The following is a 13,985-nucleotide window of genomic DNA, read 5'->3' on the forward strand; positions in this document are numbered from 1 at the left end:
GGGAGAACTTTGGATCCAGTGATCATGGGTCCATTAGCTTTAGATTAATTATGGAAAGGGATAGGTCGGGTCCAAAGTCGAAGGTCTTCGAGTGGGGGAAGGCCAGACTTGAAAAAATGAGAAGGGATTTGCAGAGAGTTGTGTGGGCTGATCTTTTTGCTGGAAAGGATGTAGAGGAAAATTGGAGGGCATTTAAGGATGAGATTTTGAAAGTACAAGATCTTTATGTTCCAGTCCGGCCGAAAGGCAAGACCAAAAGTTCAAGGAGCTGTGGGGTTTCTAGAAAAATTGGGAACTTGGTTCAGGACAAGAGGGAGGCCTATACTAAATAAAAGAAACAGAGGATTGAGGAGCTGTATGATCATTACTTAGATTGCAGGAAGAACCTTAAGAGGAAAATTAGAAAGGCAAAAAGGTATGAGGAGTCCATAGCTAATAAGGTGAAAGAGAATCCTAAAGGTTTTTACAGATACGTGAACAGTAAAAGGAGGGTTAAGGATAGAATAGGTCCACTGGATGATGGGACCGGTGGACTATATGAGGAACCGTATGAGATGGGAGAGATATTGAATGATTTTTTTCTTGTCTGTATTCACGACGGAAAGGGTTATTAGGCTATATGAGATAAGTGAGGCAAATGGCTTCATTATGGAGAGGATAGGGATTAGTAAACTGAGGGTTTTGGAGCGTCGAGGGTCAATAAAGGTGGATGACTCTTGGTCCTGATGGGATTTTTCCCAGGATGTTAAGGGAGGTCAGGGAGCAAATAGCGAGGGCTCTGACAGTGATTTTTCAAAGATCACTGGAGGAGGGTGTGGTGCCGTGGGATTGGAGGGTTGCAAATGTAGTTGCGGTATTTAAAAAAGGCATAAGGTGCAGCCCAAGTAATTATCGGCCAGTAAGTTTGACTTCGGTGGTGGGGAAAGTTATGGTGGGTATTCTTCAAGATAGTATATACACGTATCTGGATAATCAGGGAATGATTAGGGGCACCCAGCATGGGTTTGTGAAGGGAAAGTCATGTTTGATGAACCTTGTTGAGTTTTTTGAGGTGACAAAAAATGTGGATGAAGGTAAGGCGGTTGATGTGATCTATTTGGATTTTAGTAAGGCTTTTGATAAGGTTCCTCATGTAAAGTTAATAAGGAAGGTTCAGTCACTAGGGATTAATAGAGAGATAGGTTCAGAGGTGGCTGGAAGATAGACAGCAGAGAGTCATGGTGGATAACTGTCTGTCAGGTTGGAAGCCTGTGACAAGTGAGGTGCCTCAGGGATCGGTGCTGGGTCCCTTGTTGTTTATCATTTTAATCAATGATTTGGAGGAGGATGTGGTTAACTGGGTAAGCAAATATGCAGATGATATGAAAATAGGAGGAATGGTGGATAGTGAGGAAGGTTTTCTTGGATTACAGAAGGATTTGGTTTGTTTGAAAGAGTGGGCTGAAAGATGGCAGATGAAATTTAATGTAGACAGGTGCGAGGTGCTGCATTTCGGAAAAAATAACCAAAATAGGACATAAGCAGTTAAGGGGAGGGCATGGAGGTACGCAGAGGAACAGAAGGATCTGAGGGTTATAGTACAGAGTTCATTGAAGGTGAATTCCCATAGAGACGGTGGTTAAGAAGGCATATGGTATGCCGGCCTTCATAAATCATAGAATAGGGTATAGGAGCTGGGAAGTGATGCTGCGGCTGTTTAAGGCATTGGTGAGGCCAGGTTCAGTTCTGGTCTCCAAATTATAGAAAGGATATAGATAAGGTGGAGAGGGTGCAGAGAAGATTTACAAGGACGTTGCCTGGTTTACAGCATCTAGAGTATGGAGAAAGATTAAGGAGACTGGGACTTTATTCATTGGAATGTAGGCGGTTGAGAGGGGATTTGATAGAGGCATTTAAAATTATGAAGGGAATAGATAGACTAGACGTGAGTAGACTCTTTCCCCTGAGGGCAGGGGAGGTTGGAACAAGAGGGGATGAGTTAAGGGTAAGGGGGCAAAACTTTAGGGGAAATGTTAGAGGGAGCTTCTTCACTCAGAGAGTGGGGGCAGAACGGAATGATCTTCCAGAGGAGATAGTTGCGGTAGGGTCCCTTCTGTCATTTAAGAGAAGGTTGGATGTGTACATGGATATGAGGGGGTTGGAGGGTTATGGGCAGAGAGTGGGAGGGAGTTGTTCAAGTGAACCGGCGTGGACTGTAAGCAGTTATATACTAAATCCGCACTCTGTAAGGTAGCATTAAGTGGGTACCAGTCTACAGAAGAACCATGAGGAAGGTCACACACAATTTGTGTTAAAGAATCAGTGTTAGAGCCGGGAGTCACGTGATGGAGTAGTGGCCGGACGGTGAACTCCAGCCCTCTCCAGAAAAGTCGGAAAAAACAAAGGAAAACACAAAGGCACAAAAATAAAAATTAAAGTAAAGTGAGTATAAAGGTGGAAAGAAGATAGCGATGAAAAAAGAAAAATCGAAACCAACGGTAAGAAGAGAGGAAGAGAAGACAACAGAAGAAGAAGGAGAAGGCCTTACCTGTTCGAAGAGGCCCGTGGTGAAGAGAGAAACCCGCTCCCTCAGGTCGGTAGAAAGTGGACTACAAAAATGGCTCGCTGAGCCGAGTAAAAGTGTGCAACCGCGCATGCAAAAAAACACACTGACGGGAGGGGTGACCAGCTGGGGAGTCGATCTCCACAGCCGGCAATGACAGCTGCAGAACAGCTGCAGCAAGAGGAGAACATAGAAGACAACGAAAACAAGAAAGAAGAGAAGAAAAGGGCAACAAAGAAACAACAGATGGCCAACCCAGAGGAAGAAGAAGAGGAAGAGGAGGAGTATAGTGAAATAGAAGAAGAAAAGAAAGGCAAGATAAAGGATATACTTTCTCTTATTAAAGAATACATGGAGTCATTTAAAGAATGGCAAGCACAAGAATTTAGTGATTTATGAAGGAGAATAAACAATACAGAAGAGAAAATGAATAAAATAGATATGACCTTATCAGAAATGGGAAAAAGAATGGACAAGGTGGAAGAACGAGAAGCAGCAGTAGAAATGGAGGTAGAGGACTTAAAAAATAAATTAGAGGAATCTAATAAAAAAGTTAAGGAGACACAAGAACTGTTAGCTCAGAAAATAGATATAATGGAAAATTATAACAGAAGAAATAACATAAAGATAGTGGGCCTTAAGGAAGATGAAGAAGGCAAGAATATGAGGGAGTTTATAAAAGAGTGGATCCCTAGGATCCTAGGATGTCCAGAACTACAGCAAGAAATGGAAATAGAAAGGGCACATAGAGCATTGGCCTTTAAACCACAAACACAACAAAAGCCAAGATCTATTTTAGTAAAATTCCTAAGATATACTACAAGAGAAAAGGTACTGGAGAAGACAATGGAAAAAGTAAGAGAGGGCAACAAGCCACTGGAGTACAAAGGGCAAAAAATCTTCATTTATCCAGACATAAGTTTTGAACTCCTGAAGAAGAGAAAGGAGTTCAATACAGCAAAGGCGATTTTATGGAAGAAAAGGTATAAATTTATACTAAAGCATCCAGCGGTATTGAAAATATTTATTCCAGGACACAAAAACAGACTATTCTCGGATCCAGAGGAAGCACGAAAATTTGCAGAACAATTACAAAATAGACTGAGAGATGAAGACGTGTAACGAGAGTACAAAAGACTGCGAACTAAAAAGACACATAAGTTTTGAACTCCTGAAGAAGAGGAAGGAGTTCAATACATCGAAAACGATCTTATGGAAAAAAACTATTCTCGGATCCAGAGGAAGCAAGGAAATTTGCAGAACAACTACAAAACAAACAGAGAGATGAAGACATGTAATAAGAGTAAAAATGACCACGATTTATATGTATGTGGGTAAAGAGGTATATGTGTGTATATGTATAATGTGCATACATGAATGTATCCGTATTTAAAGGAAAATATAGATAGTATAGACAAGAATTAATAAGGGAAGGAAATGGAATAGAGGGAATAAGGAGGGAATTAAAAGAGTGACCTTTGTTACATATGAAAAGTGAAATCTTTTCTGGGGGGGGCTGGGGGGGAGGAGTTACGGTCACTGCAAAATCAGCTGACGCTTGCGAGTGAATTCGCAAATCCAAATGGAGAGGGGAGATGTGGTTGTCCGACAAGGGATAAAGGACAACTCAGGAGGGGAAGGGGGGATTGGGGCTAAAGAAGTTTTAAATAGGAGAATAAGGAAAATGTTTGATGTTTTAGGAATGCTGTCTTATAAAGGGTTCAAAACAAGAAAACAGAAATGGATAAGAAGGAAAGGTAATGATGGAGAAACGGAAAGGGAATATAAACAAAGTATAAAATGGCTACGTTGAACTATATGACTTTAAAGCTCTTCAGCGCTTGACGTCCTGCTTTGCGGAAACTGCCAAAATGTTTGGCCTGGAAGTCAGCCTGAAGAAAACTGAGGTCCTCCATCAGCCAGCTCCCCACCATGACTACCAGCCCCCCCACATCTCCATCGGGCACACAAAACTCAAAACGGTCAACCAGTTTACCTATCTCGGCTGCACCATTTCATCAGATGCAAGGATCGACAATGAGATAGACAACAGACTCGCCAAGGCAAATAGCGCCTTTGGAAGACTACACAAAAGAGTCTGGAAAAACAACCAACTGAAAAACCTCACAAAGATAAGCGTATACAGAGCCATTGTCCTACCCACACTCCTGTTCGGCTCCGAATCATGGGTCCTCTACCGGCATCACCTACGGCTCCTAGAACGCTTCCACCAGCGTTGTCTCCGCTCCATCCTCAACATCCATTGGAGCACTTTCATCCCTAACGTCGAAGTACTCGAGATGGCAGAGGTCGACAGCATCGAGTCCACGCTGCTGAAGATCCAGCTGCGCTGGGTGGGTCACGTCTCCTGAATGGAGGACCATCGCCTTCCCAAGATCGTGTTATATGGCGAGCTCTCCACTGGCCACCGTGACAGAGGTGCACCAAAGAAAAGGTACAAGGACTGCCTAAAGAAATCTCTTGGTGCCTGCCACATTGACCACCGCCAGTGGGCTGATATCGCCTCAAACTGTGCATCTTGGCGCCTCACAGTTTGGCGGGCAGCAACCTCCTTTGAAGAAGACCGCAGAGCCCACCTCACTGACAAAAGGCAAAGGAGGAAAAACCCAACACCCAACCCCAACCAACCAATTTTCCCCTCCAGCCGCTGCAACCGTGTCTGCCTGTCCCGCATCGGACTTGTCAGCCACAAACGAGCCTGCACCTGACGTGGACTTTTACCCCCTCCATAAATCTTCGTCCGCGAAGCCAAGCCAAAGAAAAGAAATATTAATGGAATACATAACCAAATTAAAAGGAAGGAACTGCTAAATTTACTGAAAAAAGAAAAAATTGATATAGTATTTGTGCAAGAAACACATTTAACTGAATTGGAGCACAAGAAATTAAAGCGAGATTGGGTAGGACACGTAACAGCAGCATCGTATAATTCAAAAGCAAGAGGAGTAGCTATATTAATTAGTAAAAATGTGCCATTTAAAATAGAAGAGGAAATAATAGATCCAGCAGGGAGATATGTAATGATAAAATGTCAGATATATTCAGAGTTTTGGAATCTACTCAATGTATATTCACCTAACGAAGAAGATCAAAAGTTTATGCAAGATATCTTTTTGAAGATAGCAGATATGCAGGGGAACATATTAATAGGAGGGGATTTCAACCTGAATTTGGATTCAAATATGGACAAAACTGGGAAAAAAATTAACAGAAAGAACAAAGTAACCAAATTTATAATTAAATCGATGGAAGAAATGCAACTTTTGGATATATGGAGGAAACAACACCGAAAGGAAAAGGAATATTCATATTACTCAGCTAGACATAAAACATACTCAAGAATAGACCTATTTTTGTTATCAGCTCGTATGCAAGATAGAGTAAAAAAAACAGAATATAAAGCTAGAATACTATCGGACCATTCACCCTTAATATTGACAGTAAAGTTAGAGGACATCCCTCCAAGAATGTATAGATGGAGATTAAACCCCATGGTACTTAAAAGGCAGGATTTTAGAGAATTTATTGAAAAACAAATTAAAATGTATTTTGAAATAAATACTAAATCAGTGAAAGATAAGTTTATACTATGGGATGCAATGAAAGCATTCATTAGAGGGCAAATAATAAGTTATGTAACCAAGATGAAGAAGGACTATAATCAGGAAACAGAGCAGATGGAAAGGGAAATAGTAAATATAGAAAAAGAATTAGCAATGAAGGAAGATACAACTAAAAGAAGAGAATTGGCGGATAAAAAAAATAAAATATGAAACACTACAAACATATAAGGTGGAGAAGAATATAATGAAGACAAAACGGAAATATTATGAACTAGGTGAAAAAACGCACAAAATCCTAGCATGGCAGCTTAAGACAGAACAAGCTAAGAAAATGGTATTGGCATCAAGGAAAAAAGACAAACAAATTACATATAATCCAAAAGAAATTAAGGAAAACTTTAGAGAATTCTATGAACAATTATACCGAACTGAAAACGAAGGGAAAGAAGGGAAAATAGATGAATTTCTAACTAAAATTGAACTACCAAAATTACAAATAGAGGAACAAAATAAATTAACAGAGCCATTTGGAATAGTAGAAATACAAGAGATAATAAAAAAATTACCAAATAATAAGACACCAGGAGAGGATGGATTCCCAATAGAATTCTATAAAACATTTAAAGACTTATTAATTCCGCCCCTCCTGGAAGTAATTAACCAGATTGATAAAACACAAAGCTTACCAGATTCATGTAAAACAGCAATAATTACAGTAATACTAAAGCAAGGGAAAGATCCACTCACACCAGCGTCATATAGACCAATATCTTTATTTAACACAGATTATAAGATAATAGCTAAACTATTAGCAAACAGATTAGCAGAGTATGTACCGAAAATGGTAAATCTAGACCAAACTGGATTTATCAAAAAAAGACGCACAACAGACAATATTTGTAAATTTATCAACTTAATTCATGCAGTAGAAGGGAATAAAGCACCAACAGTAGCAGTTGCTTTAGACGCAGAGAAGGCCTTTGACAGAGTAGAATGGAATTATTTGTTCAAAGTATTGCAAAAATTCAGTTTACCGGAGAAGTATATTAATTGGATTAAAGCATTATATAAGGGGCCATTAGCGAAAGTGACAGTAAATGGACATGTATCAAAGCAATTTAACTTAAGCAGGTCAACACGGCAGGGATGCCCACTATCACCTTTATTGTTTGCGTTAGCTATAGAACCACTAGCAGAATTGATAAGAACAGAAAATAATATAAAAGGGATAAAAATAAAAGACAAGGAATATAAAATCAGTTTATTTGCAGATGATGTTACAGTATACTTAACAGAACCAGAACTACCAATAAAAGAATTATATAAGAAATTGAAGGAATATGGAGAAGTGTCGGGTTACAAGATCAACGTAAATAAAAGTGAAGCAATGCCTATGAATAATGCGGATTTCTCAAAATTTAAGAAGGAATCACCATTTAGATGGCAAATGCAAGCAATAAGATACCTAGGTGTACAAATAAATAAAAATCTCGGCCAACTATATAAACTCAATTATTATCCACTAATGAAAAAATTAGAGGACGATTTAGAGCATTGGAAAGATTTACCACTAACACTAATAGGAAGGATAAACTGTATTAAAATGAACATTTTTCCAAGGATATTATACCTATTTCAGGTATTGCCAATACAACTGACAGAGAAATTCTTCAAGGAGTTAAAGAAAATAATAAGGAAATTTTTATGGAAAGGGGGGAAACCGAGGATAGCACTAGATAAATTAACAGAATGGTATAAACAAGGAGGCTTACAACTGCCAAACTTTAAAAATTATTATAGAGCCGCACAATTAAGATACCTATCAGATTTTTATCAAACAAGGGAAAAGCCAGATTGGACCAGATTAGAATTAGATAAAATAGGGGAAAAGATACCTGAACACATATTATATAAATGGGATGAAAAATTGGTACAACATAGAAGTTCCCCAGTATTACATCATCTACTCAATATTTGGAAGAAGATTCATGAAGAAAGAAATAAAACAAATTTTCAATTACCAAAACTAATAGTGACGCAAAACAAGTTACTCCCTTTTACAATAGATAACCTTTCCTTTAGAGAATGGGAGAAAAAAGGGATTAAAAGAATAGAAAATTGTTTTTCAGGAAATAGATTCTTATCCTTTGAACAAATGAAAGATAAATACAATATAACTCAAGATACAGCGCTGGCATATTACCAATTGAAATCCTACTTGAAGGATAAATTAGGAAGCAGTTTGAGTTTGCCAGAGGGAAGTAACTTTGAATATGTGATTACAGATACAATGATAATCAAAAGATTTATAACAAATATGTATATTCAACTGCAAGAAAAGGAGAATGAGGAAACAAATGGTAAAACTAAACAAAAATGGGAACATGATTTAAATATAAAGATAAAAAAGGAAACATGGGAGAAGTTATGCTCCGGAACGATGAGAAATACAATAAATACGAGGTTACGTATGATACAATATAACTGGATACACAGGCTATACATTACACCTCAAAAGTTAAATAAATGGGACCCAACACTATCTGATAGATGTTTTCGATGTAAAAAAGAAATGGGAACAACAATTCATGCAATCTGGACATGTGAGAAAGTAGAAAAATTTTGGGAAGATCTAAATCAGATATTAAATAAAATAACAGAAAACAATATACCAAAGAATCCAGAGATCTTCCTCCTAAGTAACATAAAAAACAAAGAATTTGGAATTGATTTGGAGGATGCACAAAAAAGATTTGCTCTAGCCGTAGCAAAAAAATGTATTATGTCAACCTGGAAATTGGAAGATAATTTGAAAATACAACAATGGTATATAGAAATGAATAAATGTATTCCATTAGAAAAAATAACATATAGTTTAAGAAATAATATTGAAATATTCGAACAAATATGGGAGCCTTACATTAAACATAATAGCGAAAACCTACCGGGGACAATCACTACCTAAGTTAACGGAAGGAAAAGGAAATGAAAAGAATGGACTCAGTGGAATTTCTGGTGTATTTTTATTGAATGACAACATTGTCTGACTGGTTTAATGTATCCTAGATTTTATACCTTAAATGGACGGGAGGGGGGAGGTAGGGAGGGTGGGATGGGAGGAGGGAGGGGGGGGAGAAAATGGCACTGTATATGTGTGAAAAGGAAAAAGTGTGTATCATGGTTAATGTGATTTATGGTGTGAAAAATAAAAAAATAAAAAAATAAAAGAATCAGTGTTAGATGAAAATAAAACAAAACCACTCTCTCTTGGATGAGGACACAGGCTGGATTATTCCTTTGGAAATCTGACTGGAGAGGAAGGCTGAGGCAGGCAAGTCTACCAGCCACCATTCTATCAACTTTCTACAGGAGCTCCATCAAGATCACCCTGGCCAACTGCATCACAGTGTGGTATGGTTTCTGCAAGAGCATTGGATTGGAGGTCAATCCACAGGACCATAAAAACAGCAGGGAGGATCATTGGGGACTCTCTCACCTCCATCAATATGATTTACTGGGATCATTGTTTAAAGAGGCCTTGTAAAATCAGAGAAAACCCCTTCCAACCCGCATGCAACATCTTTCAGCTAAGTCTGTCGGGAAAGAGATATAGAAATACAATAGCCAGAACCACCAGGCTGAGGAACAACTTCGTCCCATGACTACTAAAACAACTCTCCGAGACTTCACTATTTATTAAGAACATTAAATACAGTAAAACGCCTGTTATCCACAATTCAAGCAACCGGCACCCTTGAGCCACTGGCAAAGAAATCAAGGAAAATCAATAGGTAAAACATATGGGTTTAAAATTGGCGCGCCTCGCCATTAGTTCGCCAATCACGCAACATGCAATCTCAAGCAATTGAAAAATACATTCATCCATCATCTACTAATCCCCATAGGTGCCAGATACCAGGGGTTTTACTGTATCTGTATATATGTACTGTACTTGTCTGTATATGCGTTATATCTATTTGTGTGTTTTGCTCTGTAGACCAAAGCTGTTTCGTTGGGTTGCATTGGTACAATCAGATGATAAACTTGAACTTGAACTATATGACGCATTGTTGTAGTGCCAGTTCTGTGGAATTTTTCTGATCTCCCACGTGGATGTTGGATGTTATGACTTCAAGCCACAGTGTGTCTGGTTGCCAGGCTTACCTTGTCAGAGTAAATGAATCCCAGGACCCCGACTGCCAGCTGCACCAAGAAAAGGACCGTCAAGCTTATCAAAAACTGTGAAGAGAAATTCACAAAGCCACTGCGTAACATAATTATGAGAGAACTGGGCGGGCTATCATGACAGGAAATGAACTCTTCTCTCTCATCTAGCCCCCTATTCACAGCTATTGAGGATTGTTATGCAGAACTGTATCAGGGAGTCATGCCACATGAAGTAAATGAGCCTGTTGTGGAAAGGTTTTTGCAGATATCACAGGAGAGGACACTGTTCATGTTCAAAAAGAGTAGTCTAAAATTGATTTTTTTATTGTCACTTGTGTTGAGATACAGTGACAAACTGATTTGCTTGCTATCCAGTCATCAACTGATCCTTAAGCAGGTAGTGTAAAATAAAAGGATGCAAAAAGCTTCTTCGAGTTATATAAAGAGCAAAAGAGAGTAGACATTGGACCATTATAAAATTACACTGGAGGAATAATAATGGGAGACAAGGAGATGGCAGAAGAACTAAATAAGTATTTTGCATCAGTCTTCACTGTGGAAGGCATTAGGGAAGGGAAGTGAGTGCAGTTACTATTTAAAATGGGAAGGTGCTCAGAAAGCTGAATGTCTAAGAGTGGATGTCTTCTGGACTCGGGTCTGAAAGAGATAGTGATAGAGATTGTGGAGGCATTGATAATGATCTTTCAGGAATCAACACATTCTGGTATTCCAGAGGACTGGAAAATCGCAAATGTCACCCCACTATTCAAGAAGGGAGGGAGACTGCAGAAAGGAAATTATAGATCGGTTAGCCCGATGTCAGTGTTGGGAAGATGTTGGAGTTGATTGTCAAGTACGAAGTTACAGAGTACTTGGAGGCACATGAAAAGATAGGCCAAAGCCAATTTGGTTTCCTTAAGGGAAAATCTTGCTTGGCAAACTTATTGGAATGCTTTAAACAAGTGACAAGGAAGCTTAATAAAGCAGATGTTGTGGATGTTGTGTATCTGGATTTTCAGAAGGCATTTGACAGGGGGCTGTACATGTGCTTTTAAGGCACAGGTTTGACCTCACACGGAGTAGTGTGAGCAGCTTTGGGCTCTTCATTTAAGAAGATGATAAGCCATCTTCTGGAACCACTGCAGAGATGGTATTTCTCCCACTCTGGGTAGGGAGCTGTTGACCCGTGATAAAGTAGAAATGGCACTATATTTCTATCCAAGAGCTTGACATTATCTCGTATTTCCCACTCTTATCCTTCGGGGTGATAGAAGTCATGGGAGGTCATAGAGGGACCTACCTTTGCCCCAACTCATCCCAAGATGTCCACCTAAGATTGTCTTACTTGCCTGCATTTTGTTCATATACTTCTGAATCTTTCTTTTCCATTTATCTGTCTAAGCATCTATTAAAAGGCCTGGGTGTGGAGAAATATCTAAGAAATAAGATGCTGGTCTTGGCAGAGAAGGACAACTAGATGTCTGTTTCACTTGTAAAGAACAAGTTACTCCTCGATGAAGGGGTGGAAATAATAATGTGGTGTCTTGGGAAGGGGAGGAGCTATTGGTGGAGATTCAAGACTGGCCTCCAGTGTCACAGAGAATAGAGTTAACAAGAAAATCTGCAGATGCCAGCATTGAGTGCAACATACAAAAGTGTTGGTGAAACTCAGCAGGTCGTCAAGGGCCTGGGCTTACCTGGGATAGAACCATAGAACACTACAGTCCAGAAAACAGGCCATTCAGCCCTCTAGTATACATCATACCGCTAGTCCCACTGACCTGCACCCATTCCATAACCCTCCAGACCTCTCCCATCCATGTATCTATCCAGTTTATTTTTAAAACTTAAGAGTGAGCCTGCATTTACCACGTCAGATGACGGCTCATTTCACACTCCCACCTCTCTCTGAGTGATAAAGTTCCCCCTAATGTTTCCCCTAAACCTTTCCCCTTCACCCTAAAGTCATGTCCTCTTGTATTTATCTCTCCTAATCTAAGTGGAAAGAGCCTGTGATAGGGAAGATTTACCTACCAAAGGACCCAGGCCCAATTCTTTGGTTAACCTTTACTTCTTATGGATGCTGTATGACCTGCTGAATTTTTCTAGCAGGTTTGTGTCACTAAGAACAGTGTCTCTTTGGAATGCTGAAAGAATAACGGGAACTAGTAAATACATTGTAATTAAACATTGATCATTAATAACTTCAGCCTAAACTTCAGTGCAGGACCACCTTAGGAAATGAAATTGAAGCCCTTGGTATACAATTTTGAAAGTAATCTAGCCATTCTGATTAGAGGTGTGTTCCAGAAGAGTTAACAAGAAAAGTCTTTCTTCTTTGGCTTGGCTTCGCGGACGAAGATTTATGGAGGGGGTAAAAAAGTCCACGTCAGCTGCAGGCTCGTTTGTGGCTGACAAGTCCGATGCGGGACAGGCAGACACGATTGCAGCGGTTGCAGGGGAAAATTGGTGGGTTGGGGTTGGGTGTTGGGTTTTTCCTCCTTTGCCTTTTGTCAGTGAGGTGGGCTCTGCGGTCTTCTTCAAAGGAGGTTGCTGCCCGCCAAACTGTGAGGCGCCAAGATGCACGGTTTGAGGCGTTATCAGCCCACTGGCGGTGGTCAATGTGGCAGGCACCAAGAAAAGTATGGTTGTATTAATTGGCTGAGTGGGCTCGAGAGGTTAAGTGTCCCATTGCTGCTCCAGATTAATCTGTTCAGAGGTAAAACAAAAGCAGGAAGTTCAAAAGGGATAGTGAGATTTAGGATAACTAGCAGATCCTGTGTTTTCTTAGATGCTTGTTGGATACAGGTTAGACAATTCTTTACTTTCAACTCTGGCCTCTGGAACATCTATCATTAACTTCACAGGGTCCAACCAATGAGATGTACAACACACTGTAAATAAGAAGGATCCCTTGAAGGAGAGAGGACAATATACTTTCAGTGAGAAGCTCGCACTCTCCCATGGTTATGCGTAGATGTTTATTCAGATATTGCAAATGTGCATGCATTCTCACCACTTGTAGTAACACAATGTTTTCACGCAGGGCCCCAATGCAGCCGCAGAAGGTGATTAAAAACATAATGGCTCCAACCACAATCATTATTATCGCAGGGTCAATAATGAAAGTGTCCCGCACAGCATCTGAAAGAAAAGCAGGCGTGTAAGCACAAAGAGGCTCAATGGTGTACAATGGAAGGTGATGAGAGGGTTGACACCTTTCATTTACTGAGATTTTATGTCTGTTGACTTTAATCAAAATTGGTCAGGAGAAAGAAGATGGCAGATGGAGCTTAACCTGGAAATTTGGAGTTCCAATGGAAGAGAAGTATACAGAAAATGGCAGGAGACTGATATAGAGAAGGACCTTAAGATGCAAATCCATAGCTCCCCGAAAGTGGCAACACAAATAGATTGGTAAAGAAGACAAATGGCCTGGTTGCCTTAATCTGTCAGCACATTGAATCTAAAAGTTGAGAGTTCCAGCAATTTAAAATGTTGGTTGGACCTTATTTAGTGCATTATGTAAAAGGTGAAGCATGAAACTCTGCAGACACTCTGGGTGAAGTAAAATCACATTGCTGGAGAAACTCAGCAGATCACTGATCTTTATATAGCAAAGATAAAGATACATAACCAACATTTTGGGCTTAAGCCTTGATGGTTTGACCTGCTGAGTTTATACAGCATTG

The 13,985-nt window shown here is 39.7% G+C and overlaps 1 protein-coding gene across 1 annotated transcript in view; it reads right to left on the reverse strand.

The window, feature by feature from the left end:
• Nucleotides 1-13,985, reverse strand: part of LOC138760321 (tetraspanin-33-like) — a 118,849-nt gene that overhangs the window by 32,478 nt on the left and 72,386 nt on the right. The window contains exons 4-5 of the mRNA XM_069930759.1: nt 13,310-13,437; nt 10,291-10,365 (exon numbers count right to left, since the gene is read on the reverse strand). Of these exons, the coding sequence (XP_069786860.1) occupies nt 10,291-10,365; nt 13,310-13,437 (203 nt within the window). The remainder of the gene's footprint in view (nt 1-10,290; nt 10,366-13,309; nt 13,438-13,985) is intronic.

The sequence above is a fragment of the Narcine bancroftii genome, chromosome 4 (genome assembly GCF_036971445.1).
Source record: "Narcine bancroftii isolate sNarBan1 chromosome 4, sNarBan1.hap1, whole genome shotgun sequence".
Classification (NCBI taxonomy): Eukaryota; Metazoa; Chordata; class Chondrichthyes; order Torpediniformes; family Narcinidae; genus Narcine; species Narcine bancroftii.